The 27,100-nt window shown below is 40.9% G+C and overlaps 1 protein-coding gene across 1 annotated transcript in view; it reads left to right on the top strand.

The window, feature by feature from the left end:
• LOC137319599 (uncharacterized) overlaps nucleotides 1-26,778 on the top strand; it is a 91,207-nt gene extending 64,429 nt beyond the window's left edge. Inside the window, exons 19-29 of the mRNA XM_067981697.1 lie at nucleotides 7,624-7,923; nucleotides 8,823-9,092; nucleotides 12,689-12,761; nucleotides 14,334-14,622; nucleotides 15,685-15,848; nucleotides 17,652-17,790; nucleotides 18,853-19,016; nucleotides 20,820-20,958; nucleotides 22,021-22,184; nucleotides 24,261-24,386; nucleotides 26,487-26,778. Of these exons, the coding sequence (XP_067837798.1) occupies nucleotides 7,624-7,923; nucleotides 8,823-9,092; nucleotides 12,689-12,761; nucleotides 14,334-14,622; nucleotides 15,685-15,848; nucleotides 17,652-17,790; nucleotides 18,853-19,016; nucleotides 20,820-20,958; nucleotides 22,021-22,184; nucleotides 24,261-24,386; nucleotides 26,487-26,778 (2,120 nt within the window). The remainder of the gene's footprint in view (nucleotides 1-7,623; nucleotides 7,924-8,822; nucleotides 9,093-12,688; nucleotides 12,762-14,333; nucleotides 14,623-15,684; nucleotides 15,849-17,651; nucleotides 17,791-18,852; nucleotides 19,017-20,819; nucleotides 20,959-22,020; nucleotides 22,185-24,260; nucleotides 24,387-26,486) is intronic.
• The last annotated feature ends 322 nt before the right edge of the window (nucleotides 26,779-27,100 follow it).

Below are 27,100 nucleotides of genomic sequence, written 5' to 3'. Positions count from 1 at the left end.
TGTAAATATTAGTACAGCATCGGGATCCCCTTTAAATATTAGTGCAGTCTCTGGATCCCTGTAAATATTAGTGCAGTCTCTGATCCCTGTAAATATTAGTACTGTCTCTGGATCCCCTGTAATTATTAGTACTGTCTCTGGATTCGCTGTAGATATTAGTGCTGTTTTAGGATCCCTTGTAAATATTAGTGCAGTCTCTGGATTCCCAGTAAATATTAGTACTGTCTCTAGATCGCCTGTAAATATTAGTGCCGTCCCTGGATCCACTGTAAATATTAATACCGTCTCTCGATCCCCTGTAGATATTAGTACTGTCTCTGGATCCACTGTAGATATTAGCACCATCTCTGAATCCCCCTATAACGATTGATATTGTCTCTGGGTCTCTTGCAAATAATAGTGGAATCTCTGGAAAGCCTGCAAATATTAATACTGTCTCTGGATCCACTGTAAATATTAGTACCGTGTCTGGATCCCCTGTAATTATTAGTACCGTCTCTGGATCCCCTGAAAATATTTGTACCGTCACTGGATCCCCTGTAAATATTATTACTGTCTCTGGATCCCCTGCAAATATAAATACTGTCTCTAGATCCCCTGTAAATATTAGTACCGTCTCTGGATCCCCTGTAAATATTAGTATTGTCTCTGGATCCCCTCTACATATTAGTACCGTAACTGGATCCCCTGTAAATATTAGTACTGTCTCTGGATCCCCTGTTAATATTAGTACTGTCCTTGGATCCTCTGTAAATATTAGTAATGTCTCTGGATCCCCTGTAAATATTACTACTGTCTTTGGATCCCCTGTAAATATTAGTACTGTCTTAGGATCCCCTGTAAATATTAGTAAAGTCTCTGGATTCCCTGTAAATATTAGTACTGTCTCTAGATCCCCTGTAAAAATTAGTGCCGTCTCTGCATCCCCAGTAAATATTAGTGCCGTCTCTGGATCCCCTGCAAATATTAGTGCCGTCTCTGTATCCCCTGTAAATGTTGGTACCGCCTTTGGAAGCCCTGTAAATATTAGCACCGTTTCTGGATCACGTGTAAATATTAGGACCGTCTCTAGTTCCCCTGTCGATGTTCGTACTTTCTCTGGATCCCCTGGAAATATTAGTACTGTCTCTGGATTCCCTGTAACTATTAGCACTGTCTTAGGATCCCCTGTAAATATTAGTGCCGTCTCTGGATCCCCTGTAAATATTAGCACTGTCTCTAGATCCCCTGTAAATATTAGTGCCGTCTCTGGATCCCCTGTAAATATTGGTACCGCCTCTGGAAACCCTGTAAATATTAGCACCGTTTCTGGATCACCTGTAAATATTAGTACTGTCTCTAGATCTCCTGTAGATATTAGTACTGTCTCTGGATCCCCTGTAAATATTAGTACTGTCTCTGGATCCCCAATAATTATTAGTACTGTCTCTGGATTCCCTGTAACTATTAGTACTGTCTTAGGATCCCCTGTAAATATTAGTAAAGTCTCTGGATTCCCTGTAAATATTAGTCGAGTCTCTGGATCCCCTGTAAATATTAGTACAGAATGTGGATCCGCTTTAAATATTAGTACAGTCTCTGGATCCCTGCAAATATTAGTACAGTCTCTGGATCCCCTATAATTATTAGTACTGTCTCTGGATTCCCTGTAACTATTAGTACTGTCTTAGGATCCCCTGTAAATATTAGTGCCGTCTCTGGATCCCCTGTAAATATTGGTACCGACTCTGGAAGCCCTGTAAATATTAGCACCGTTTCTGGATTCCCTGTAAATATTAGTACCGTCTCTAGATCCCCTGTAGATATTAGTACTGTCTAAGGATCCCCTGTAAATATTAGCACCATCTCTGGACCCTCGAAAACGATTGATATTGTCTCTGGGTCTCTTGAAAATAATAGTTTAATCTCTGGAAACCCTGCAAATATTAATACTGTCTCTGGATCAACTGTAGATATTAGTACCGTCTCTGGATCCCCTGTAAATATTTTCCCGTCTCTGGATCCCTGTAAACATTAGTACCGTCTCTGGATCCGCTGTAAATATTTGCACCTTGTCTAGATCCCCCAATAACGATTGATATTGCCTCTCGGTCTCTTGCAAATAACAGTGGAATTTCTGGAAAGCCTGCAAATATTAATACTCTCTCTGGATCCACTGTAAATATTAGTACCGTCTCTGGTTCCCCTGTAAATATTAGTACCGTCACTGGATCCCCTGTAAATATTAGTACTGTCTCTGGATCCCCTGTTAATATCAGTACTGTCCTTGGATCCTCTGTAAATATTAGAAATGTCTCTGGATCCCCTGTAAATATTACTACTGTCTTTGGATCCCCTGTAAATATTAGTACTGTCTTAGGATCCCCTGTAAATATTAGTAAAGTCTCTGGATTCCCTGTAAATATTAGTACTGTCTCTAGATCCCCTGTAAAATTTAGTGCCGTCTCTGCATCCCCTGTAAATATTAGTGCCGTCTCTGGATCCCCTGCAAATATTAGTGCGCTCTCTGGATCCCCTGTAAATGTTGGTACCGCCTTTGGAAGCCCTGTAAATATTAGCACCGTTTCTGGATCACCTGTAAATATTAGGACCGTCTCAAGTTCCCCTGTCGATGTCCGTACTTTCTCTGGATCCCCTGGAAATATTAGTACTGTCTCAGGATTCCCTGTAACTATTAGCACTGTCTTAGGATCCCATGTAAATATTAGTGCCGTCTCTGGATCCCCTCTAAATATTAGCACTGTCTCTAGATCCCCTGTAAATATTAGTGCCGTCTCTGGATCCCCTCTAAATATTGGTACCGCCTCTGGAAACCCTGTAAATATTAGCACCGTTTCTGGATCACCTGTAAATATTAGTACCGTCTCTAGATCTCCTGTAGATATTAGTACTGTCTCTGGATCCCCTGTAAATATTAGTACTGTCTCTGGATCCCCTATAATTATTAGTACTGTCTCTGGATTCCCTGTAACTATTAGTACTGTCTTAGGATCCCCTGTAAATATTAGTACAGTCTCTGGATTCCCTGTAAATATTAGTCGAGTCTCTGGCTCCCCTGTAAATATTAGTACAGAATCTGGATCCGCTTTAAATATTAGTACAGTCTCTGGATCCCTGCAAATATTAGTACAGTCTCTGGATCCCCTATAATTATTAGTACTGTCTCTGGATTCCCTGTAACTATTAGTACTGTCTAAGCATCCCCTGTACATATTAGTACCGTCACTGGGTCCCCTGTAAATATTAGTACTGTCTCTGGAACCCCTGTTAATATTAGTACTGTCCTTGTATCCCCTGTAAATATTAGTACTGTCTCTGGACCGCCTGTAAATATTACTACTGACTTTGGATCCCCTGTAAATATCAGTACATTCTCTGGATCCCCTGTAATTATTAGTACTGTCTCTGGATCCCCTGTAAGTATTAGTACAGTGTCTGGATCCCCTGTAAATATTAGTACAGTCTCTGGATCCCTGCAAATATTAGTACAGTCTCTGGATCCCCTATAATTATTAGTACTGTCTCTGGATTCCCTGTAACTATTAGTACTGTCTTAGGATCCCCTGTAAATATTAGTGCCGTCTCTGGATCCCCTGTAAATATTGGTACCGACTCTGGAAGCCCTGTAAATATTAGCACCGTTTCTGGATTCCCTGTAAATATTAGTACCGTCTCTAGATCCCCTGTAGATATTAGTACTGTCTAAGGATCCCCTGTAAATATTAGCACCATCTCTGGACCCTCGAAAACGATTGATATTGTCTCTGGGTCTCTTGAAAATAATAGTTTAATCTCTGGAAACCCTGCAAATATTAATACTGTCTCTGGATCAACTGTAGATATTAGTACCGTCTCTGGATCCCCTGTAAATATTTTCCCGTCTCTGGATCCCTGTAAACATTAGTACCGTCTCTGGATCCGCTGTAAATATTTGCACCTTGTCTAGATCCCCCAATAACGATTGATATTGCCTCTCGGTCTCTTGCAAATAACAGTGGAATTTCTGGAAAGCCTGCAAATATTAATACTCTCTCTGGATCCACTGTAAATATTAGTACCGTCTCTGGTTCCCCTGTAAATATTAGTACCGTCACTGGATCCCCTGTAAATATTAGTACTGTCTCTGGATCCCCTGTTAATATCAGTACTGTCCTTGGATCCTCTGTAAATATTAGAAATGTCTCTGGATCCCCTGTAAATATTACTACTGTCTTTGGATCCCCTGTAAATATTAGTACTGTCTTAGGATCCCCTGTAAATATTAGTAAAGTCTCTGGATTCCCTGTAAATATTAGTACTGTCTCTAGATCCCCTGTAAAATTTAGTGCCGTCTCTGCATCCCCTGTAAATATTAGTGCCGTCTCTGGATCCCCTGCAAATATTAGTGCGCTCTCTGGATCCCCTGTAAATGTTGGTACCGCCTTTGGAAGCCCTGTAAATATTAGCACCGTTTCTGGATCACCTGTAAATATTAGGACCGTCTCAAGTTCCCCTGTCGATGTCCGTACTTTCTCTGGATCCCCTGGAAATATTAGTACTGTCTCAGGATTCCCTGTAACTATTAGCACTGTCTTAGGATCCCATGTAAATATTAGTGCCGTCTCTGGATCCCCTCTAAATATTAGCACTGTCTCTAGATCCCCTGTAAATATTAGTGCCGTCTCTGGATCCCCTCTAAATATTGGTACCGCCTCTGGAAACCCTGTAAATATTAGCACCGTTTCTGGATCACCTGTAAATATTAGTACCGTCTCTAGATCTCCTGTAGATATTAGTACTGTCTCTGGATCCCCTGTAAATATTAGTACTGTCTCTGGATCCCCTATAATAATTAGTACTGTCTCTGGATTCCCTGTAACTATTAGTACTGTCTTAGGATCCCCTGTAAATATTAGTACAGTCTCTGGATTCCCTGTAAATATTAGTCGAGTCTCTGGCTCCCCTGTAAATATTAGTACAGAATCTGGATCCGCTTTAAATATTAGTACAGTCTCTGGATCCCTGCAAATATTAGTACAGTCTCTGGATCCCCTATAATTATTAGTACTGTCTCTGGATTCCCTGTAACTATTAGTACTGTCTAAGCATCCCCTGTACATATTAGTACCGTCACTGGGTCCCCTGTAAATATTAGTACTGTCTCTGGAACCCCTGTTAATATTAGTACTGTCCTTGTATCCCCTGTAAATATTAGTACTGTCTCTGGACCGCCTGTAAATATTACTACTGACTTTGGATCCCCTGTAAATATCAGTACATTCTCTGGATCCCCTGTAATTATTAGTACTGTCTCTGGATCCCCTGTAAGTATTAGTACAGTGTCTGGATCCCCTGTAAATATTAGTACAGCATCTGGATCCCCTTTAAATATTAGTACAGTCTCTGGATCCCCTGTAATTATTAGTACTGTCTCTGGATTCCCTGTAGATATTAGTACTGTTTCAGGATCGCTTGTAAATATTAGTGCAGTCTCTGGATTCCCAGTAAATATTAGTACTGTCTCTAGATCGCCTGTAAATATTAGTGCCGTCCCTGGATCCACTGTAAATATTAATACCGTCTCTCGATCCCCTGTAGATATTAGTACTGCCTCTGGATCCCCTGTAGATATTAGCACCATCTCTGAATCCCCCTATAACGATTGATATTGTCTCTGGGTCTCTTGCAAATAATAGTGGAATCTCTGGAAAGCCTGCAAATATTAATACTGTCTCTGGATCCACTGTAAATATAAATACTGTCTCTGGATCCCCTGCAAATATAAATACTGTCTCTGGATCCCGTGTAAATATGGGTACCGTCTCTGGAAGCCCTGTAAATATTAGTACCGTTTCTGGATCCGCTTTAAATATTAGTACCGACTCTGGATCCCCTGTAAATATTAGCATTGACTCTGGATCTCCTGGAAATAATAGTACCGTTTCTGGATCCCCTGTAAATATTGGTGCCGTCACTGTATCCCCTGCAAATATTTGTACCGTCTCTGGATCCCCTGTAAATATTAGCACCGTCTCTGGATCCCCTGTAAATATTGGTGCCGTCACTGGATCCCCTGTAAATATTAGTACCGTCACTGGTTCCCCTGTAAATATTAGTACTGTCTCTGGATCACATGTTAATATTTGTACTGTCCTTGGATACCATGTAATATTCGTAATGTCTCTGGATACCCTGTAAATATTACTACTGTCTTTGGATCCCCTGTAAATATGAGTACAGTCTCTGGATCCCCTGTAAATATTAGTACAGTCTCTGGATTCCCTATAAATAATAGTACTGTCTCTAGATTCCCTGTAAATATTTGTGCCGTCTCTGGATCCCCTGCCAATATTAGTACCGTCTCTGGATCCCCTGTAAATATTAGTACTGACTCTGGAACCCCTGGAAATATTTTTGCAGTCTCTGGATCCCTGTATATATTAGTACCGTCTCTGGATAACATGTTAGCATTAGTACTGTCCTTGGATACCCTGTAAATATTCGTAGTGTTTCTGGATCCCCTGTAAATATTACTACTATCTTTGGATCCCCTGTAAATATTAGTACAGTCTCTGGATCCCCTGTATTTATTAGTACTGTCTCTGGATCCCCTGTAAATATTAGTACAGTCTCTGGATCCCCTGAAAATATCAATACAGTCTCTGGATCCCCTGAAAATATTAGTACAGTCTCTGGATCCCTGTAAATATTAGTACAGTCTCTGGATCCCCTGTAAATATTAGTACAGTCTCTGGATCCCGTGTAAATATTAGTAATGTATTTGGATCCACTGTAAATATTAGTACAGCCTCTGGATTCCCTGTAAATATTAGTGCCGTCTCTGGACCCCCTGCAAATATTGGTACCGTATCTGGATCCACTGTAAATATTAGTGCCGTCTCTGGATCCCCTGTAAATATTGGTACCGTCTCTGGATCCCCTGTAATTATTAGCACCATCTCTGGATCCCCCAATAACGATTGATATTGTCTCTGGATCCCCTGTAAATATTTCTACAGTCTCTGCATTCCCTGTAAATAGTAGTACTGTCTCTAGATACCCTGTAAATATTAGTGCCGTCTCTGGATCCCCTGCCAATATTAGTACCGTCTCTGGATCCCCTGTAAATATTAGCACCATCTCTGGATCCACTTATAACGATTGATATTGTCTCTGGGTCTCTTGCAAATAATAGTGGAATATCTGGAAAACCTGCAAAAATTAATGCTGTCTCTGGATCGACTGAAAATATTACTACTATCTTTGGATCCCCTGTAAATATTAGTACAGTCTCTGGATCCCGTGTAAATATTAGTACAGAACCTGGATCCCCTTTAAATATTAGTACTGTCTCTGGATCCCTGTACATATTAGTACAGTCTCTGGATCCCCTGTAATTATTAGTACTGTCTCTGGATTCCCTGTAAATATTAGTGCCGTCTCTGGATCCAATGTAAATATTAGTACCGTCTCTGGATCCCCTGTAAATATTAGCACCGTCACTGGATCCCCTATAAATATTATTACTCTCTCTGGATCCCCTGCAAATATTGGTACCGTCTCTGGAAGCCCTGTAATTATTAGTACCGTCCCCAGCTCGCATGCAGATATTACTACGGTCTCTGGAACCCCTGTAAATATTAGCACCATCTCTGGATCCCCCTATAACGATTGATATTGCCTCTGGGTCTCTTGTAAATAACAGTGGAATCTCTGGAAAACCTGCAAATATTAATACTGTCTCTGGATCCACTGTAAATATTAGTACCGTCTCTGGATCCACTGAAAATATTCGGACCGTCTCTGAATCCCCTGTAAATATTAGTACTGTCTCTGGATCCCCTGTAAATATTACGACTGTCTCTGGATCCCCTGTAAATATTACGACTGTCTTTGGTTCCCCTGTAAATATTAGTACAGTCTCTGGATCCCCTGTAATTATTAGTACTGTCTCTGGATCCACTGTAAATATTAGAACAGTGTCTGGATCCACTGTAAATATTAGTACAGTCTCTGGATACCCTGTAAATATTAGTACTGTCTCTGGATACCCTTTAAATATTAGTACCGTCACTGGATCCCCTGTAAATATTAGTACTGTCTCTCGATCCCCTGTAAATATTAGTACAGAATCTGGATCCCCTTTAAATATTAGTACTGTCTCTGGATCCCTGTAAATATTAGTACAGTCTCTGGATCCCCTGTAATTATTAGTACTGTCTCTGGATTCCCTGTAAATATTAGTGCCGTCTCTGGATCCAATGTAAATATTAGTACCGTCTCTGGATCCCCTGTAAATATTAGCACCGTCAGTAGATCCCCTATAAATATTATTACTCTCTCTGGATCCCCTGCAAATATTGGTACCGTCTCTGGAAGCCCTGTAATTATTAGTACCGTCTCCAGATCGCATGTAGATATTAGGATGGTCTCTGGAACCCCAGTAAATAATAGTACCGTCTCTGGATCCACTGTAAATATTAGTACCATCTCTGGATCCCCTGTAAATATTAGTACTGTCTCTGGATCACCTGTAAATATTAGTACTGTCTCTGGATCCCCTGTAAATATTACGACTGTCTTTGGTTCCCCTGTAAATATTAGTACAGTCTCTGGATCCCCTATAATTATTAGTACTGTCTCTGGATCCACTGTATATATTAGAACAGTGTCTGGATCCACTGTAAATATTAGAAAAGAATCTGGATCCCCTTTAAATATTAGTACATTCTCTGGATCCCTGGAAATATTAGGACAGTCTCTGGATCCCCTGTAATTATTAGTACTGTCTCTGGATTCCCTGTAAATATTAGTACTGTCTTAGGATCCCCTGTAAATATTAGCATCAGCTCTGGATCCCCCTATAACGATTGATATTGCCTCTGGGTCTCTTGCAAATAACAGTGGAATCACTGGAAACCCTGCAAATATTAATACTGTCTCTGGATCCACTGTAAATATTAGTACCGTCTCTGGATCCACTGTAAATATTAGTACCGTCTCTGGATCCCCTCTAAATATTAGTACTGTCTATGGATCCCCTGTACATGTTAGTACCGTCAATGGATCCCCTGTAAATATTAGTACTGTCTCTGGATCCCCTGTTAATATTAGTACTGTCCTTGGATCACCTTTAAATATTAGTACCGTCACTGGATCCCCTGTTAATATTAGTACTGTCTTTGGATCCCCTGCAAATATTAGTACAGTCTCTGGTTCCCCTGTAATTATTAGTACTGTCTCTGGATCCACTGTAAATCTTAGTACAGTCTCTGGATCCACTGTAAATATTAGTACAGAATATGGATCCCCTTTAAATATTAGTACAGTATCTAATCCCTGTAATATTAGCACAGTCTCTGGATCACTTGTAATTATTAGTACTGTCCCTGGATTCCCTGTAAATATTAGTACTGTCTTAGGAACCCCTGTAAATATTAGTAAAGTCTCTGGATTCCCTGTAAATATTAGTACTGTCTCTCGATTCCCTGTAAATATTAGTGCCGTCTCTGGATCCCCTGTAAATATTCGTACCGTCTCTTGATCCCCTGTAAATATTGGTACCGTCTCTGGAAGCCCTGTAAATATTAGTACCGTTTCTGGACCCTCTGTAAATATTAGTGCCGTCTCTGGATCCCCTGTAAATATTAGCACCATCTCTGGTTCCCCCTATAACGATTGATATCGTCTCTGGGTCTCTTGCACAGTATAGTGGAATATCTGGAAACCCTGCAAAAATTAATACTGTCTCTGGATCGACTGTAAATATTAGTGCCGTCTCTGGGTCCCCTGTAAATATCAGTAACGTCTCTGGATCCCCTGAAAATATCAGTACTGACTCTGGATCCCCTGGAAATATTTTTGCAGTCTCTGGATCCCTGTAAATATTAGTACCGTCTCTGGATCCCCTGTAAATATTAGTGGCGTCACTGGATCCTCTGTCAATATTAGTACTGTCTCTGGTTCCCCTGTAATATTAGTACTGTCCTTGGATCCCCTGTAAATATTTGTACTGTCTCTGGATCCCCTGTAAATATTACTACTGTCTTTGGTTCCTCTGGAAATGTTAGTAGTCTCTGGATCCCCTCTAATTATTAGTCCTGTCTCTGGATCCCCTGTAAATATTAGTACAGTCTCTGGATCCCCTGTAAATATTAGTACAGTCTCTGGATGCCCTGTAAATATTAGTACAGTCTCAGGATCCCCTGTAATTATTAGTACTGTCTCTGGATCCCCTGTAAATATTAGTAATGTATTTGGATCCACTGTAAATATTAGTACAGTCTCGGGATTCCCTGTAAATATTAGTACTGTCTATAGATCCCCTGTAAATAGTAGTGCCGTCACTGGATCCAATGCAAATATTGGTACTGTTTCTGGATCCCCTGTAAATGTTAGTACCGTCACTAGATCCCCTGTGGATATTTGTACCGTCTCTGGATCCCCTGTAAATATTAGCACCATCTCTGGATCGCCCAATAACGATTGATATTTTCTCTGGATCCCCTGTAAATATTAGTAATGTATTTGGATTCACTGTAAATATTAGTACTGTCTCTGGATCCCCTGTAAATATTAGCACTGTAACTCGATCCCCTGTAAATATTAGTACCGTCTCTGGATCCTCTGTAAATTTTAGTACCGTCTCTGGATCCCTGTATATATTTGTGCCATCTCTGGATCCCCTGTAAATATTAGTACCGTCTCTGGATCCCTGTAAATATTTGTGCCATCTCTGTATCCCCTGTAAATATTACTACTGTCTTTGGTTCCTCTGGAAATGTTAGTACAGTCTCTGGATCCCCTCTAATTATTAGTCCTGTCTCTGGATCCCCTGTAAATATTAGTACAGTCTCTGGATCCCCTGTAAATATTAGTACAGTCTCTGGATGCCCTGTAAATATTAGTACAGTCTCTGGATCCCTGTAAATATTACTACAGTCTCAGGATCCCCTGTAATTATTAGTACTGTTTCTGGATCCCCTGTAAATATTAGTAATCTATTTGGATCCACTGTAAATATTAGTACAGTCTCGGGATTCCCTGTAAATATTAGTACTGTCTATAGATCCCCTGTAAATATTAGTATCGTCTCTGAATCACCTGTAAATGTTTTTGCCGTCTCTGGATCCCTGTAAATATTTGTACCGTCACTGGATCCCCTGTAAATATTGGTACTGTCTCTGGATCCCCAGTAAATATTAGTACCGTCTCTGGAAGCTCTGTAAATATTAGCACCGTCGCTGGATCACCCTATATCGATTGATATTGCCTCTGGCTCTCTTGCAAATAACAGTGTAATCTCTGGAAAACCTGCAAATATTAATACTGTCTCTGGATCCACTGTAAATATTACTACCTTCGATAGATCCACTGTAAATATTTTTGCCGTCTCTGGATCCCTGTAAATATTTGTACCGTGTCTGGATCCCGTGTAAATATTAGTACTGTCTCTGGATCCCCTATAAATATTGTTACCGTCTCTGGAAGACCTGTAAATATTAGTACCGTCTCCAGATCCCCCGTAGATATTAGGACCGTCGCTCGATCCCATGTAAATATTACCACCGTCTCTGGAACCCCTACAACGATTGATGTTGCCTCTGGGTACCTTGCAAATAATAGTGGAACCTCTGGAAACCCTGCAAATATTAATACTGTCTCTGGATCCACTGTAAATATTAGTACCGTCTCTGGAGCCCCTTTAAATATTAGTACCGTCTCTGGATCCCCTTTAAATATTAGTACTGTCTCTGGATCCCCTATTAATATTAGTACTGTCCTTGGATCCCCTGTAAATATTACTGCCGTCTCTGGATCCCCTGTAAATATTGGTACCGTCTCTGGATCCCCTGTCAATATTAGTGTCGCCTCTGGAACCCCTGGAAATATTGGTACCGTCTTGGAAGCCCTGTAAATATTAGTACCGTCTCTGGATCCCCTGTAAATATTACTACCGTCTCGAGAGCCCCTGTAGATATTAGCACCGTCTCTGGATCACCTGTAAATATTAGCACAGTATCTGAAATCCCCTCGAACGATTCATATTGTCTCCAGGTCTCTTGCAAATCATAGGATAATCTCTGGAAACCCTGCAAATATTAATACTCTCTCTGTATCCACTGTAAATATTAGTGCCTTCTCTGGACCCCCTGTAAATATTTTTGGCGTCTCTGCATCCCTGTAAATATTATTACCGTGTCTGGATCCCCTGTAAATATTAGAACCGTCTTTGGAAGCCCTGTAAATATTAGTACAGGCTTTAGATCCCATGTAGATATTAGTACCGTCTCTGGATCCCCTGTAAATATTAGCACCGTCTCTGGATCCCCTGCAAATATTAGCACCGTCTCAGGATCCCCCTATAACGATTGATATTGCATCTGGGTCTCATGCAAATAATAATGGAATCTCTGGAAACCCTGCAAATGTTAATACTGTCTCTGGATCCACTGTAAATATTAGTACCGTCTCTGGATCCCCTGTAAATATTAGTACCGTCTCTGGATCCCCTGTAATATTTCTACTGTCTCTGGATCCCCTGTACATATTAGTACCGTCACTGGATCCCCTGTAAATATTAGTACTGTCTCTGGATCCCCTGTAAATATTATTACTGTCCTTGGATCCCCTGTAAATATTAGTACAGTCTCTGGATCCCCTGTATTTATTAGTACTGCCTCTGGATCCCCTGTAAATATTCGTACAGTCTCTGGATCCCCTGTAAATATTAGTACAGAATCTGGACCCCCTTTAAATATTACTACAGTCTGTGGATCCTTGTAAATATTAGTACATTCTCTGGATCCCCTGTAATTATTAGTACTGTCTCTGGATTCCTTGTAAATATTAATACTGTCTCTAGATACCCTGGAAATATTAGTGCCGTCTCTGGATCCCCTGTAAATATTGGTACAGTCTCTGGATCACCTGTAATTATTAGGACTGTCTCTGGATCCCCGGTAAATATTAGTACTGTCTCTGGATCCCTTGTAAATATTAGTACAGTCTCTGGATCCCCTGTAATTATTCGTACTGTCTCTGGATCCCTTGTAAACTTTACTACAGTCTCTGGATTCCCTATAAATATTCGAACTTTCTCTGGATGCCCTGTAATTATTAGTACTGTCTCTGGATCCCCTGTAAATATTAGTACTGTCTCAGGATTCCCTGTAATTATTAGTACTGTCTCTGGATCCTCTGTAAATATTCGTACTGTCCATGGATTCCCTGTAAATATTCGTACTGTCCCTCGATCCCCTGCAAATATTAGTGCCGTCTCTGGAACCCCTGGAAATATTGTTACCGTCTCTGGAAGCCCTGTAAATATTCGTACCGTCTCTGGATCCCCTGTAATTATTTGTACTGTCTCTGGATCCCCTGTAAATATTAGTACTGTCTCAGGATTCCCTGTAATTATTAGTACTGTCTCTGGATCCTCTGTAAATATTCGTACTGTCCATGGATTCACTGTAAATATTAGTACTGTCCCTCGATCCCCTGCAAATATTAGTGCCGTCTCTGGAACCCCTGGAAATATTGTTACCGTCTCTGGATCCCCTGTAAATATTAGTACCGTCGCTTGATCCCCTGTAGTTATGAGTAGCGTCTCTGGATCCACTGTAATTATTAACACCGTCTCTGTATCCCCCTACAACGATTGATATTGTCTCTGGGTCTCTTGCAAATAATAGTGTAATCTCTGGAAACCCTGCAAATATACATACTGTCCCTGGATACACTGTAAATATTAGTATCGTCTCTGGATCACATGTAAATGTTTTTGCCGTCTCTGGATCCCTGTAAATATTTGTACCGTCACTGGATCCCCTGTAAATATTGGTACTGTGTCTGGATCCCCTGTAAATATTAGTACCGTCTCTGGAAGCTCTGTAAATATTAGCACCGTCGCTGGATCACCCTATAACGATTGATATTGCCTCTGGCTCTCTTGCAAATAATAGTGTAATCTCTGGAAACCCTGCAAATATTAATACTGTCTCTGGATCCACTGTAAATATTACTACCTTCTATGGATCCACTGTAAATATTTTTGCCGTCTCTGGATCCCTGTAAATATTAGTACCGTCTCCAGATCCCCCGTAGATATTAGGACCGTCGCTCGATCCCATGTAAATATTACCACCGTCTCTGGATCCCCCTACAACGATTGGTGTTGCCTCTGGTTCCCTTGCAAATAATATTGGAATCTCTGGAAACCCTGCAAATATTAATACTGTCTCTGGATCCACTGTAAATATTAGTACCGTCTCTGGAGCCCCTTTAAATATTAGTACCGTCTCTGGATCCCCTTTAAATATTAGTACTGTCTCTGGATCCCCTATTAATATTAGTACTGTCCTTGGATCCCCTGTAAATATTAGTACTGTTTCTGGATCCCCTGTAAACATTACTCCTGTCGTTGGATCCCCTGTAAATATTACTGCCGTCTCTGGATCCCCTATAAATATTGGTACTGTCTCTGGATCCCCTGTAAATATTAGTGTCGCCTCTGGAACCCCTGGAAATATTGGTACCGTCTCTGGAAGCCCTGTAAATATTAGTACCGTCTCTGGATCCCCTGTAAATATTACTACCGTCTCGAGATCCCCTGTAGATATTAGCACCGTCTCTGGATCACCTGTAAATATTAGCACAGTATCTGAATCCCCCTCTAACGATTCATATTGTCTCCAGGTCTCTTGCAAATAACAGGATAATCTCTGGAAACCCTGCAAATATTAATACACTCTCTGTATCCACTATAAATATTAGTGCCTTCTCTGGATCCCCTGTAAATATTTTTGGCGTCTCTGCATCCCTGTAAATATTATTACCGTGTCTGGATCCCCTGTGAATATTAGAACCGTCTTTAGAAGCCCTGTAAATATTAGTAGTCTTTGGATCCCCTGCAGATATTAGTACCGTCTCTGGATCCCCTGTAAATATTAGCACCGTCTCTGGATCCCCTGCAAATATTAGCACCGCCTCAGGATCCCCCTATAACGATTGATATTGCCTGAGGGTCTCATGCAAATAATAATGGAATCTCTGGAAACCCTGCAAATATTAATACTGTCTGTGGATCCACTGTAAATATTAGTACCGTCTCTGGATCCCCTGTAATTATTAGTACCGTCTCTGGATCCCCTGTAATATTTCTACTGTCTCTGGATCCCCTGTACATATTAGTACCGTCACTGGATCCCCTGTAAATATTAGTACTGTCTCTGGGTCCCCTGTAAATATTATTACTGTCCTTGGATCCCCTGTAAATATTAGGACAGTCTCTGGATCCCCTGTAAATATTAGTACATAATCTGGACCCCCTTTAAATATTACTACAGTCTGTGGATCCTTGTAAATATTTGTACATTCTCTGGATCCCCTGTAATTATTAGTACTGTTTTTGGATTCCGTGTAAATATTAGTACTGTCTCTGGATTCCTTGTAAATATTAGTACTGTCTCTAGATACCCTGTAAATATTAGTGCCGTCTCTGGATCCCCTGTAAATATTGGTACCGCGTCTGGAAGCCCTGTAAATATTAGTACCGTTTCTGGATCCCCTGTAAATATTAGTACTGTCTCTAGATCCCCCCTGGATATTAGTACCGTCTCTGGATCCCCTGTAAATATTAGCACCATCGCTGGTTCCCCCTGTAACGTTTGATATTGTCTCTGGGTCTCTTCTAAATAATAGTAGAATCTCTGGAAACTCTGCAAAAATAATACTGTCTCTGGGTCGACTGTAATTATTAGTACCGTCTCAGGGTCCCCTGTAAATATTGGTACCGTCTCTGGATCCCCTGTAAATATTAGTACTGACTCTGGATCCCCTGGAAATATTTTTGCCGTCTCTGCTTCCCTGTAAATATTAGTGTCGCCTCTGGATCCCCTGTAACTATTAGTACCGTCACCGGATCCCCTGTAATTATTAGGACTGTCTCTGGATTCCCTTTAATTATTACCACAGTCTCTGGATCCCCTGTAAACATTAGTACAGTCTCTGGATCCCTGTAAATATTAGTACAGTCTCTGGATCCCCTGCAGTTATTAGTACTGTCTCTGGATCCGCTGTAAATAATAGTACAGTCTCTGGATTCCCTGTAAATATTAGTACTGTGTCTGGATCCCCTGTAAATATTCGTACCGTCTCTGGATCCCCTGTAAATATTAGTGCCGTCTCTGGAACCACTGGAAATATTGGGACCGTCTCTGGAAGCCCTGTAAATATTAATAACATCTCTGGATCTCTGTAAATATTAGTACCATCTCTGGATCCCTGTAATTATTAGTCCAATCTCTGGATCCCCTGGAAATATTAGTAGAGTCTCTGGATTCACTATAAATATGAGTACTGTCTCTGGATCGCTGTAAATATTAGCACTGTCTCTGGATCCCTGTAAATATTAGTACATTCTCTGGATCCCCTGTAATTATTAGCACAGGCTCTGGATTCCCAATAAATAATAGTACTGTCTCTGGATTCCCTGTAAATACCAGTACCGTCTCTGGATCCCTGTAAATATTGGTGCCGTCTCTGGAAGCCCTGTAAATATTAGTACTCCCTCTGGATCCCCTGTAAATATTGGTACCGTCTCAGGAAGCCCTGTAAAAATTAGTACAGTCTCTGGCTCCCCTGTAAATATTCGAACCGTCTCTAGATCCCCTGTAGATATTAGTACCATCTCTGGATCCCCTGTAAATATTAGCAGCATTTCTGGGTCCCCCTATAAAGAATGATATTGTCCATGGGTCTCTTACAAATAATAGTGGAATCTCTGTAAACCCTGCAAATATTAACACTGTCTCTGGATCCACTGTAAATATTAGTACCGTCTCTTAATCCCCTGTAAATATTAGTACTGTCTCTGGATCCCCGGTAAATATTTTTGCCGTCTCTGGATCCCTGTAAATATTAGTACAGTGTCTGGATCCCCTGTAAATATAAGTACCGTCTCTGGAACCCCTGTAAATATTAATAACATCTCTGGATCCCCTGTAAACATTAGTACTGTCTCTGGATCCCTGTAAATAATAGTACCATCTCTGGATCACTGTAATTATTAAACCAATCTCTGGATGGCCTGTATATATCAGTAGAGTCTCTGGATTCACGATAAATATGAGTACTGTCTCTGGATCCACTGTAAATATTAGTACCGTCTCTTAATCCCCTGTAAATATTAGTACTGTCTCTGGATCCCCTGTAAATATTTTTGCCGTCTCTGGATCCCTGTAAATATTAGTACCGTCTCCAGATCCCCCGTAGATATTAGGACCGTCGCTCGATCCCATGTAAATATTACCACCGTCTCTGGATCCCCCTACAACGATTGGTGTTGCCTCTGGTTCCCTTGCAAATAATATTGGAATCTCTGGAAACCCTGCAAATATTAATACTGTCTCTGGATCCACTGTAAATATTAGTACCGTCTCTGGAGCCCCTTTAAATATTAGTACCGTCTCTGGATCCCCTTTAAATATTAGTACTGTCTCTGGATCCCCTATTAATATTAGTACTGTCCTTGGATCCCCTGTAAATATTAGTACTGTTTCTGGATCCCCTGTAAATATTACTCCTGTCGTTGGATCCCCTGTAAATATTACTGCCGTCTCTGGATCCCCTATAAATATTGGTACTGTCTCTGGATCCCCTGTAAATATTAGTGTCGCCTCTGGAACCCCTGGAAATATTGGTACCGTCTCTGGAAGCCCTGTAAATATTAGTACCGTCTCTGGATCCCCTGTAAATATTACTACCGTCTCGAGATCCCCTGTAGATATTAGCACCGTCTCTGGATCACCTGTAAATATTAGCACAGTATCTGAATCCCCCTCTAACGATTCATATTGTCTCCAGGTCTCTTGCAAATAACAGGATAATCTCTGGAAACCCTGCAAATATTAATACACTCTCTGTATCCACTATAAATATTAGTGCCTTCTCTGGATCCCCTGTAAATATTTTTGGCGTCTCTGCATCCCTGTAAATATTATTACCGTGTCTGGATCCCCTGTGAATATTCGAACCGTCTTTAGAAGCCCTGTAAATATTAGTAGTCTTTGGATCCCCTGCAGATATTAGTACCGTCTCTGGATCCCCTGTAAATATTAGCACCGTCTCTGGATCCCCTGCAAATATTAGCACCGCCTCAGGATCCCCCTATAACGATTGATATTGCCTGAGGGTCTCATGCAAATAATAATGGAATCTCTGGAAACCCTGCAAATATTAATACTGTCTGTGGATCCACTGTAAATATTAGTACCGTCTCTGGATCCCCTGTAATTATTAGTACCGTCTCTGGATCCCCTGTAATATTTCTACTGTCTCTGGATCCCCTGTACATATTAGTACCGTCACTGGATCCCCTGTAAATATTAGTACTGTCTCTGGGTCCCCTGTAAATATTATTACTGTCCTTGGATCCCCTGTAAATATTAGGACAGTCTCTGGATCCCCTGTAAATATTAGTACATAATCTGGACCCCCTTTAAATATTACTACAGTCTGTGGATCCTTGTAAATATTTGTACATTCTCTGGATCCCCTGTAATTATTAGTACTGTTTTTGGATTCCGTGTAAATATTAGTACTGTCTCTGGATTCCTTGTAAATATTAGTACTGTCTCTAGATACCCTGTAAATATTAGTGCCGTCTCTGGATCCCCTGTAAATATTGGTACCGCGTCTGGAAGCCCTGTAAATATTAGTACCGTTTCTGGATCCCCTGTAAATATTAGTACTGTCTCTAGATCCCCCCTGGATATTAGTACCGTCTCTGGATCCCCTGTAAATATTAGCACCATCGCTGGTTCCCCCTGTAACGTTTGATATTGTCTCTGGGTCTCTTCTAAATAATAGTAGAATCTCTGGAAACTCTGCAAAAATAATACTGTCTCTGGGTCGACTGTAATTATTAGTACCGTCTCAGGGTCCCCTGTAAATATTGGTACCGTCTCTGGATCCCCTGTAAATATTAGTACTGACTCTGGATCCCCTGGAAATATTTTTGCCGTCTCTGCTTCCCTGTAAATATTAGTGTCGCCTCTGGATCCCCTGTAACTATTAGTACCGTCACCGGATCCCCTGTAATTATTAGGACTGTCTCTGGATTCCCTTTAATTATTACCACAGTCTCTGGATCCCCTGTAAACATTAGTACAGTCTCTGGATCCCTGTAAATATTAGTACAGTCTCTGGATCCCCTGCAGTTATTAGTACTGTCTCTGGATCCGCTGTAAATAATAGTACAGTCTCTGGATTCCCTGTAAATATTAGTACTGTGTCTGGATCCCCTGTAAATATTCGTACCGTCTTTGGATCCCCTGTAAATATTAGTGCCGTCTCTGGAACCACTGGAAATATTGGGACCGTCTCTGGAAGCCCTGTAAATATTAATAACATCTCTGGATCTCTGTAAATATTAGTACCATCTCTGGATCCCTGTAATTATTAGTCCAATCTCTGGATCCCCTGGAAATATTAGTAGAGTCTCTGGATTCACTATAAATATGAGTACTGTCTCTGGATCGCTGTAAATATTAGCACTGTCTCTGGATCCCTGTAAATATTAGTACATTCTCTGGATCCCCTGTAATTATTAGCACAGGCTCTGGATTCCCAATAAATAATAGTACTGTCTCTGGATTCCCTGTAAATACCAGTACCGTCTCTGGATCCCTGTAAATATTGGTGCCGTCTCTGGAAGCCCTGTAAATATTAGTACTCCCTCTGGATCCCCTGTAAATATTGGTACCGTCTCAGGAAGCCCTGTAAAAATTAGTACAGTCTCTGGCTCCCCTGTAAATATTCGAACCGTCTCTAGATCCCCTGTAGATATTAGTACCATCTCTGGATCCCCTGTAAATATTAGCAGCATTTCTGGGTCCCCCTATAAAGAATGATATTGTCCATGGGTCTCTTACAAATAATAGTGGAATCTCTGTAAACCCTGCAAATATTAACACTGTCTCTGGATCCACTGTAAATATTAGTACCGTCTCTTAATCCCCTGTAAATATTAGTACTGTCTCTGGATCCCCGGTAAATATTTTTGCCGTCTCTGGATCCCTGTAAATATTAGTACAGTGTCTGGATCCCCTGTAAATATAAGTACCGTCTCTGGAACCCCTGTAAATATTAATAACATCTCTGGATCCCCTGTAAACATTAGTACTGTCTCTGGATCCCTGTAAATAATAGTACCATCTCTGGATCCCTGTAATTATTAAACCAATCTCTGGATGGCCTGTATATATCAGTAGAGTCTCTGGATTCACGATAAATATGAGTACTGTCTCTGGATCCACTGTAAATATTAGTACCGTCTCTTAATCCCCTGTAAATATTAGTACTGTCTCTGGATCCCCTGTAAATATTTTTGCCGTCTCTGGATCCCTGTAAATATTAGTACCGTCTCCAGATCCCCCGTAGATATTAGGACCGTCGCTCGATCCCATGTAAATATTACCACCGTCTCTGGATCCCCCTACAACGATTGGTGTTGCCTCTGGTTCCCTTGCAAATAATATTGGAATCTCTGGAAACCCTGCAAATATTAATACTGTCTCTGGATCCACTGTAAATATTAGTACCGTCTCTGGAGCCCCTTTAAATATTAGTACCGTCTCTGGATCCCCTTTAAATATTAGTACTGTCTCTGGATCCCCTATTAATATTAGTACTGTCCTTGGATCCCCTGTAAATATTAGTACTGTTTCTGGATCCCCTGTAAATATTACTCCTGTCGTTGGATCCCCTGTAAATATTACTGCCGTCTCTGGATCCCCTATAAATATTGGTACTGTCTCTGGATCCCCTGTAAATATTAGTGTCGCCTCTGGAACCCCTGGAAATATTGGTACCGTCTCTGGAAGCCCTGTAAATATTAGTACCGTCTCTGGATCCCCTGTAAATATTACTACCGTCTCGAGATCCCCTGTAGATATTAGCACCGTCTCTGGATCACCTGTAAATATTAGCACAGTATCTGAATCCCCCTCTAACGATTCATATTGTCTCCAGGTCTCTTGCAAATAACAGGATAATCTCTGGAAACCCTGCAAATATTAATACACTCTCTGTATCCACTATAAATATTAGTGCCTTCTCTGGATCCCCTGTAAATATTTTTGGCGTCTCTGCATCCCTGTAAATATTATTACCGTGTCTGGATCCCCTGTGAATATTAGAACCGTCTTTAGAAGCCCTGTAAATATTAGTAGTCTTTGGATCCCCTGCAGATATTAGTACCGTCTCTGGATCCCCTGTAAATATTAGCACCGTCTCTGGATCCCCTGCAAATATTAGCACCGCCTCAGGATCCCCCTATAACGATTGATATTGCCTGAGGGTCTCATGCAAATAATAATGGAATCTCTGGAAACCCTGCAAATATTAATACTGTCTGTGGATCCACTGTAAATATTAGTACCGTCTCTGGATCCCCTGTAATTATTAGTACCGTCTCTGGATCCCCTGTAATATTTCTACTGTCTCTGGATCCCCTGTACATATTAGTACCGTCACTGGATCCCCTGTAAATATTAGTACTGTCTCTGGGTCCCCTGTAAATATTATTACTGTCCTTGGATCCCCTGTAAATATTAGGACAGTCTCTGGATCCCCTGTAAATATTAGTACATAATCTGGACCCCCTTTAAATATTACTACAGTCTGTGGATCCTTGTAAATATTTGTACATTCTCTGGATCCCCTGTAATTATTAGTACTGTTTTTGGATTCCGTGTAAATATTAGTACTGTCTCTGGATTCCTTGTAAATATTAGTACTGTCTCTAGATACCCTGTAAATATTAGTGCCGTCTCTGGATCCCCTGTAAATATTGGTACCGCGTCTGGAAGCCCTGTAAATATTAGTACCGTTTCTGGATCCCCTGTAAATATTAGTACTGTCTCTAGATCCCCCCTGGATATTAGTACCGTCTCTGGATCCCCTGTAAATATTAGCACCATCGCTGGTTCCCCCTGTAACGTTTGATATTGTCTCTGGGTCTCTTCTAAATAATAGTAGAATCTCTGGAAACTCTGCAAAAATAATACTGTCTCTGGGTCGACTGTAATTATTAGTACCGTCTCAGGGTCCCCTGTAAATATTGGTACCGTCTCTGGATCCCCTGTAAATATTAGTACTGACTCTGGATCCCCTGGAAATATTTTTGCCGTCTCTGCTTCCCTGTAAATATTAGTGTCGCCTCTGGATCCCCTGTAACTATTAGTACCGTCACCGGATCCCCTGTAATTATTAGGACTGTCTCTGGATTCCCTTTAATTATTACCACAGTCTCTGGATCCCCTGTAAACATTAGTACAGTCTCTGGATCCCTGTAAATATTAGTACAGTCTCTGGATCCCCTGCAGTTATTAGTACTGTCTCTGGATCCGCTGTAAATAATAGTACAGTCTCTGGATTCCCTGTAAATATTAGTACTGTGTCTGGATCCCCTGTAAATATTCGTACCGTCTCTGGATCCCCTGTAAATATTAGTGCCGTCTCTGGAACCACTGGAAATATTGGGACCGTCTCTGGAAGCCCTGTAAATATTAATAACATCTCTGGATCTCTGTAAATATTAGTACCATCTCTGGATCCCTGTAATTATTAGTCCAATCTCTGGATCCCCTGGAAATATTAGTAGAGTCTCTGGATTCACTATAAATATGAGTACTGTCTCTGGATCGCTGTAAATATTAGCACTGTCTCTGGATCCCTGTAAATATTAGTACATTCTCTGGATCCCCTGTAATTATTAGCACAGGCTCTGGATTCCCAATAAATAATAGTACTGTCTCTGGATTCCCTGTAAATACCAGTACCGTCTCTGGATCCCTGTAAATATTGGTGCCGTCTCTGGAAGCCCTGTAAATATTAGTACTCCCTCTGGATCCCCTGTAAATATTGGTACCGTCTCAGGAAGCCCTGTAAAAATTAGTACAGTCTCTGGCTCCCCTGTAAATATTCGAACCGTCTCTAGATCCCCTGTAGATATTAGTACCATCTCTGGATCCCCTGTAAATATTAGCAGCATTTCTGGATCCCCCTATAAAGAATGATATTGTCCATGGGTCTCTTACAAATAATAGTGGAATCTCTGTAAACCCTGCAAATATTAACACTGTCTCTGGATCCACTGTAAATATTAGTACCGTCTCTTAATCCCCTGTAAATATTAGTACTGTCTCTGGATCCCCGGTAAATATTTTTGCCGTCTCTGGATCCCTGTAAATATTAGTACAGTGTCTGGATCCCCTGTAAATATTAATAACATCTCTGGATCCCCTGTAAACATTAGTACTGTCTCTGGATCCCTGTAAATAATAGTACCATCTCTGGATCCCTGTAATTATTAAACCAATCTCTGGATGGCCTGTATATATCAGTAGAGTCTCTGGATTCACGATAAATATGAGTACTGTCTCTGGATCCACTGTAAATATTAGTACCGTCTCTTAATCCCCTGTAAATATTAGTACTGTCTCTGGATCCCCTGTAAATATTTTTGCCGTCTCTGGATCCCTGTAAATATTAGTACAGTGTCTGGATCCCCTGTAAATATAAGTACCGTCTCTGGATCCTCTGTAAATATTAGCACCGTCACTGGATGCCCTGAAAATATTAGCAACGTCTCTGGATACCCTGTAAATAAAATATCATCTCTGGATCCCCTGTAAATATTAGTATCGTCTCAAGATCACCTGTAAATATTAACACCGTCTCTGGATCCCCTGTAAATATTAATACCATCACTGGATCCCTGTCAACATTTGTGCCGTCTCTGGATCCCCTCTAAATATTAGTAGTGTCTCTGGATCCCTGTAAATCTTAGTACCGACTCTGCATCCTGTGTAAATATTTGTGCCGTCTATCGATCCACTGTAAATATTACTACCATCTCTGGATCCCTGTAAATATTAGTACTGTCTCTGGATCCCCTGTAAATATTAGTAATGTCACTGGATCCCATGCAAATATTAGTACAGTCTCTGGATTCCTTGTAAATCTTTGTGTCGTCTTTGGATCCCCTGTAAACATTAGTACAGTCTCTGGATCCCCTGTAATTATTAGCACTGTCTCTGGATCCCCTGTAAATATTAGTACAATCTCTGGATTCCCTGTAAATATTAGTACCGTTTCTGGATCCCTGTAAATATTATTACTGTCTCTGAATCCCTGCAAATATTTGTAACATCTCTGGATCCCCTGGAAATTTTGGTACTGCCTCTGGATTTCTGTAAATATTTGTGCTGTTTCAGGATCCCTGTAAATATTAGTGCTGTCTCTGGATACCCTGTAAATATTAGTACCGTATCTGGATCCCTGAAAATATTTGTGCCGTCTCTGGAACCCCGGGTAATATTAATACTGTCTCTGGACCCCCTGTAAATATTAATAACATCTCTGGATCCCCTGTGAACATTAGTACTGTCTCTGGATCCCTGTAAATATTAGTACCATCTCTGGATCCCTGTAATTATTAGTAGAGTCTCTGGATTCAGTATGAATCTGAGTACTGTCTCTGGATTCCTGTAAATATTAGCACTGTCTCTGGATCCCTGTAATTATTAGTACATTCTCTGGATCCCCTGTAATTATTAGCACAGGCTCTGGATTCCCAATAAATAATAGTACTGTCTCTGGATTCCCTGTAAATACCAGTACTGTCTCTGGATCCCTGCAAATATTGGTGCCGTCTCTGGAAGCCCTGTAAATATTAGTACTCTCTCTGGATCCCCTGTAAATATTGGTACCGTCTCTGGAAGCCCTGTAAAAATTAGTACAGTCTCTGGCTCCCCTGTAAATATTCACGTACAGTCTCTAGATCCCCTGTAGATATTAGTACAGTCTCTGGATCCCCTGTAAATATTAGCACCATATCTGGATCCCCCTATAAAGATTGATATTGTCCATGGGTCTCTTGCAAATAATAGTGGAATCTCTGGAAACCCTGCAAATATTAACACTGTCTCTGGATCCACTGTAAATATTAGTACCGTGTCTTAATCCCCTGTAAATATTAGTACTGTCTCTGGATCCCCTGTAAATATTTTTGCCGTCTCTGGATCCCTGTAAATATTAGTACAGTGTCTGGATCCCCTGTAAATATAAGTGCCGTCTCTGGATCCCCTGTAAATTTTAGCACCGTCACTGGATACCCTGTAAATAAAATATCATCTCTGGATCCCCTGTAAATATTAGCATCGTCTCAAGATCACCTGTAAATATTAAAACCGTCTCTGGATCCCCTGTAAATATGAATACCTTCACTGGATCCCTGTCAATATTTGTGCCGTCTCTGGATCCCCTGTAAATATTAGTACTGTGTCTGGATCCCTGTAAATATTAGTACCGACTCTGCATCCTGTGTAAATATTTGTGCCGTCTCTAGATCCACTGTAAATATTAGTACCGTCTCTGAATCCCTGAAAATATTAGTACTGTCTCTGGATCCCCTGTAAATGTTAGTACTGTCTCTGGATCCCCTGTAAATATTAGTACAGTCTCTGGATCCCTTGTAAATGTTTGTGTCGTCTTTGGATCCCCTGTAACCATTAGTACAGTCTCTGGATCCCCTGTGATTATTAGTTCTGTCTCTGGATCCCTTGTAAATATTGGTACAGTCGATGGATCCCTGTAATTATTAGCACTGTCTCTGGATCCCCTGTAAATATTCGTATAATCTCTGGATTCCCTGTAAATATTAGTACCGTCTCTGGATCCCTGTAAATATTATTACTGTCTCTGGATCCCTGCAAATATTTGTAACATCTCTGGATCCCATATAAATATTTGTACTGCCTCTGGATCCCTGTAAATATTTGTGCTGTTTCAGGATCCCTGTAAATATTAGTGCTGTCTCTGGAACCCCGGTTAATATTAATACTGTCTCTGGATCCCCTGTAAATATTTGTACCGTCACTGGATCCCCTGTAAATATTGGTACTGTCTCTGGATCCCCTGTAAATATTAGTACCGTCTCTGGAAGCTCTGTAAATATTAGCACCGTCGCTGGATCACCCTATAACGATTGATATTGCCTCTGGCTCTCTTGCAAACAACAGTGTAATCTCTGGAAACCCTGCAAATATTATTACTGTCTCTGGATCCACTGTAAATATTACTACCTTCTATGGATCCACTGTAAATATTACTACCGTATCTGGATCCCTTTAAATATTTGTACCGTGTCTGGATCCCGTGTAAATATTAGTACTGTCTCTGCATCCCCTGTAAATATTGTTACCGTCTCTGGAAGACCTGTAAATATTAGTATCGTCTCTAGATCCCCTGTATATATTAGTAACGTCGCTCGATCCCATGTAAATATGACCACCGTCTCTGGATCCCCCTACAACGATTGATGTTGTCTCTGGGTCACTTGCAAATAATAGTGGAATCTCTGGAAACCCTGCAAATATTAATACTGTCTCTGGATCCCCTGTACATATGAGTACCGTCACTGGATGCCCTGTAAATATTAGTGCCGTCTCTGGATCCCCTGTAAATATTGGTACCGTCTCTGGATCCCCTGTAAATATTAGTGTCGCCTCTGGAACCCCTGGAAATATTGGCACCGTCTCTGGAAGCCCTGTAAATGTTAGTACCGTCTCTGGATCCCCTGTAAATATTACTACCGTCTCGAGATCACCTGTAATTATTAGGACTGTCTCTGGATCCCCTGTAAATATTAGTACAGTCTCTGCATCGCCTGCAAATATTAGTACAGAATCTGGACCCCCTTTAAATATTACTACAGTATCTGGCTCCTTGTAAATATTAGTACAGTCTCTGGATCGCCTGTAATTATTCGTACTGTCTCTGGATTCCCTGTAATTATTAGTACTGTCTCAGGATCCCCTGTAAATATTAGTACTGTCTCAGGATCCCCTGTAAATATTAGTACTGTCTCTGGATTCCTTGTAAATATTAGTACTGTCTCGAGATACCCTGGAAATATTAGTGCCGTCTCTGGATCCCCGGTAAATATGAATACCATCACTGGATCCCTGTCAATATTTGTGCCGCCTCTGGATCCCCTGTAAATATTAGTACTGTCTCTGGATCCCTGTAAATATTAGTACCGACTCTGCATCCT

The sequence above is a fragment of the Heptranchias perlo genome, unplaced genomic scaffold (assembly GCF_035084215.1).
Source record: "Heptranchias perlo isolate sHepPer1 unplaced genomic scaffold, sHepPer1.hap1 HAP1_SCAFFOLD_88, whole genome shotgun sequence".
NCBI lineage: Eukaryota > Metazoa > Chordata > Chondrichthyes > Hexanchiformes > Hexanchidae > Heptranchias > Heptranchias perlo.
Note: the sequence above shows the minus strand (reverse complement) of the source record. Positions and strands in the feature narration are given on the sequence as shown.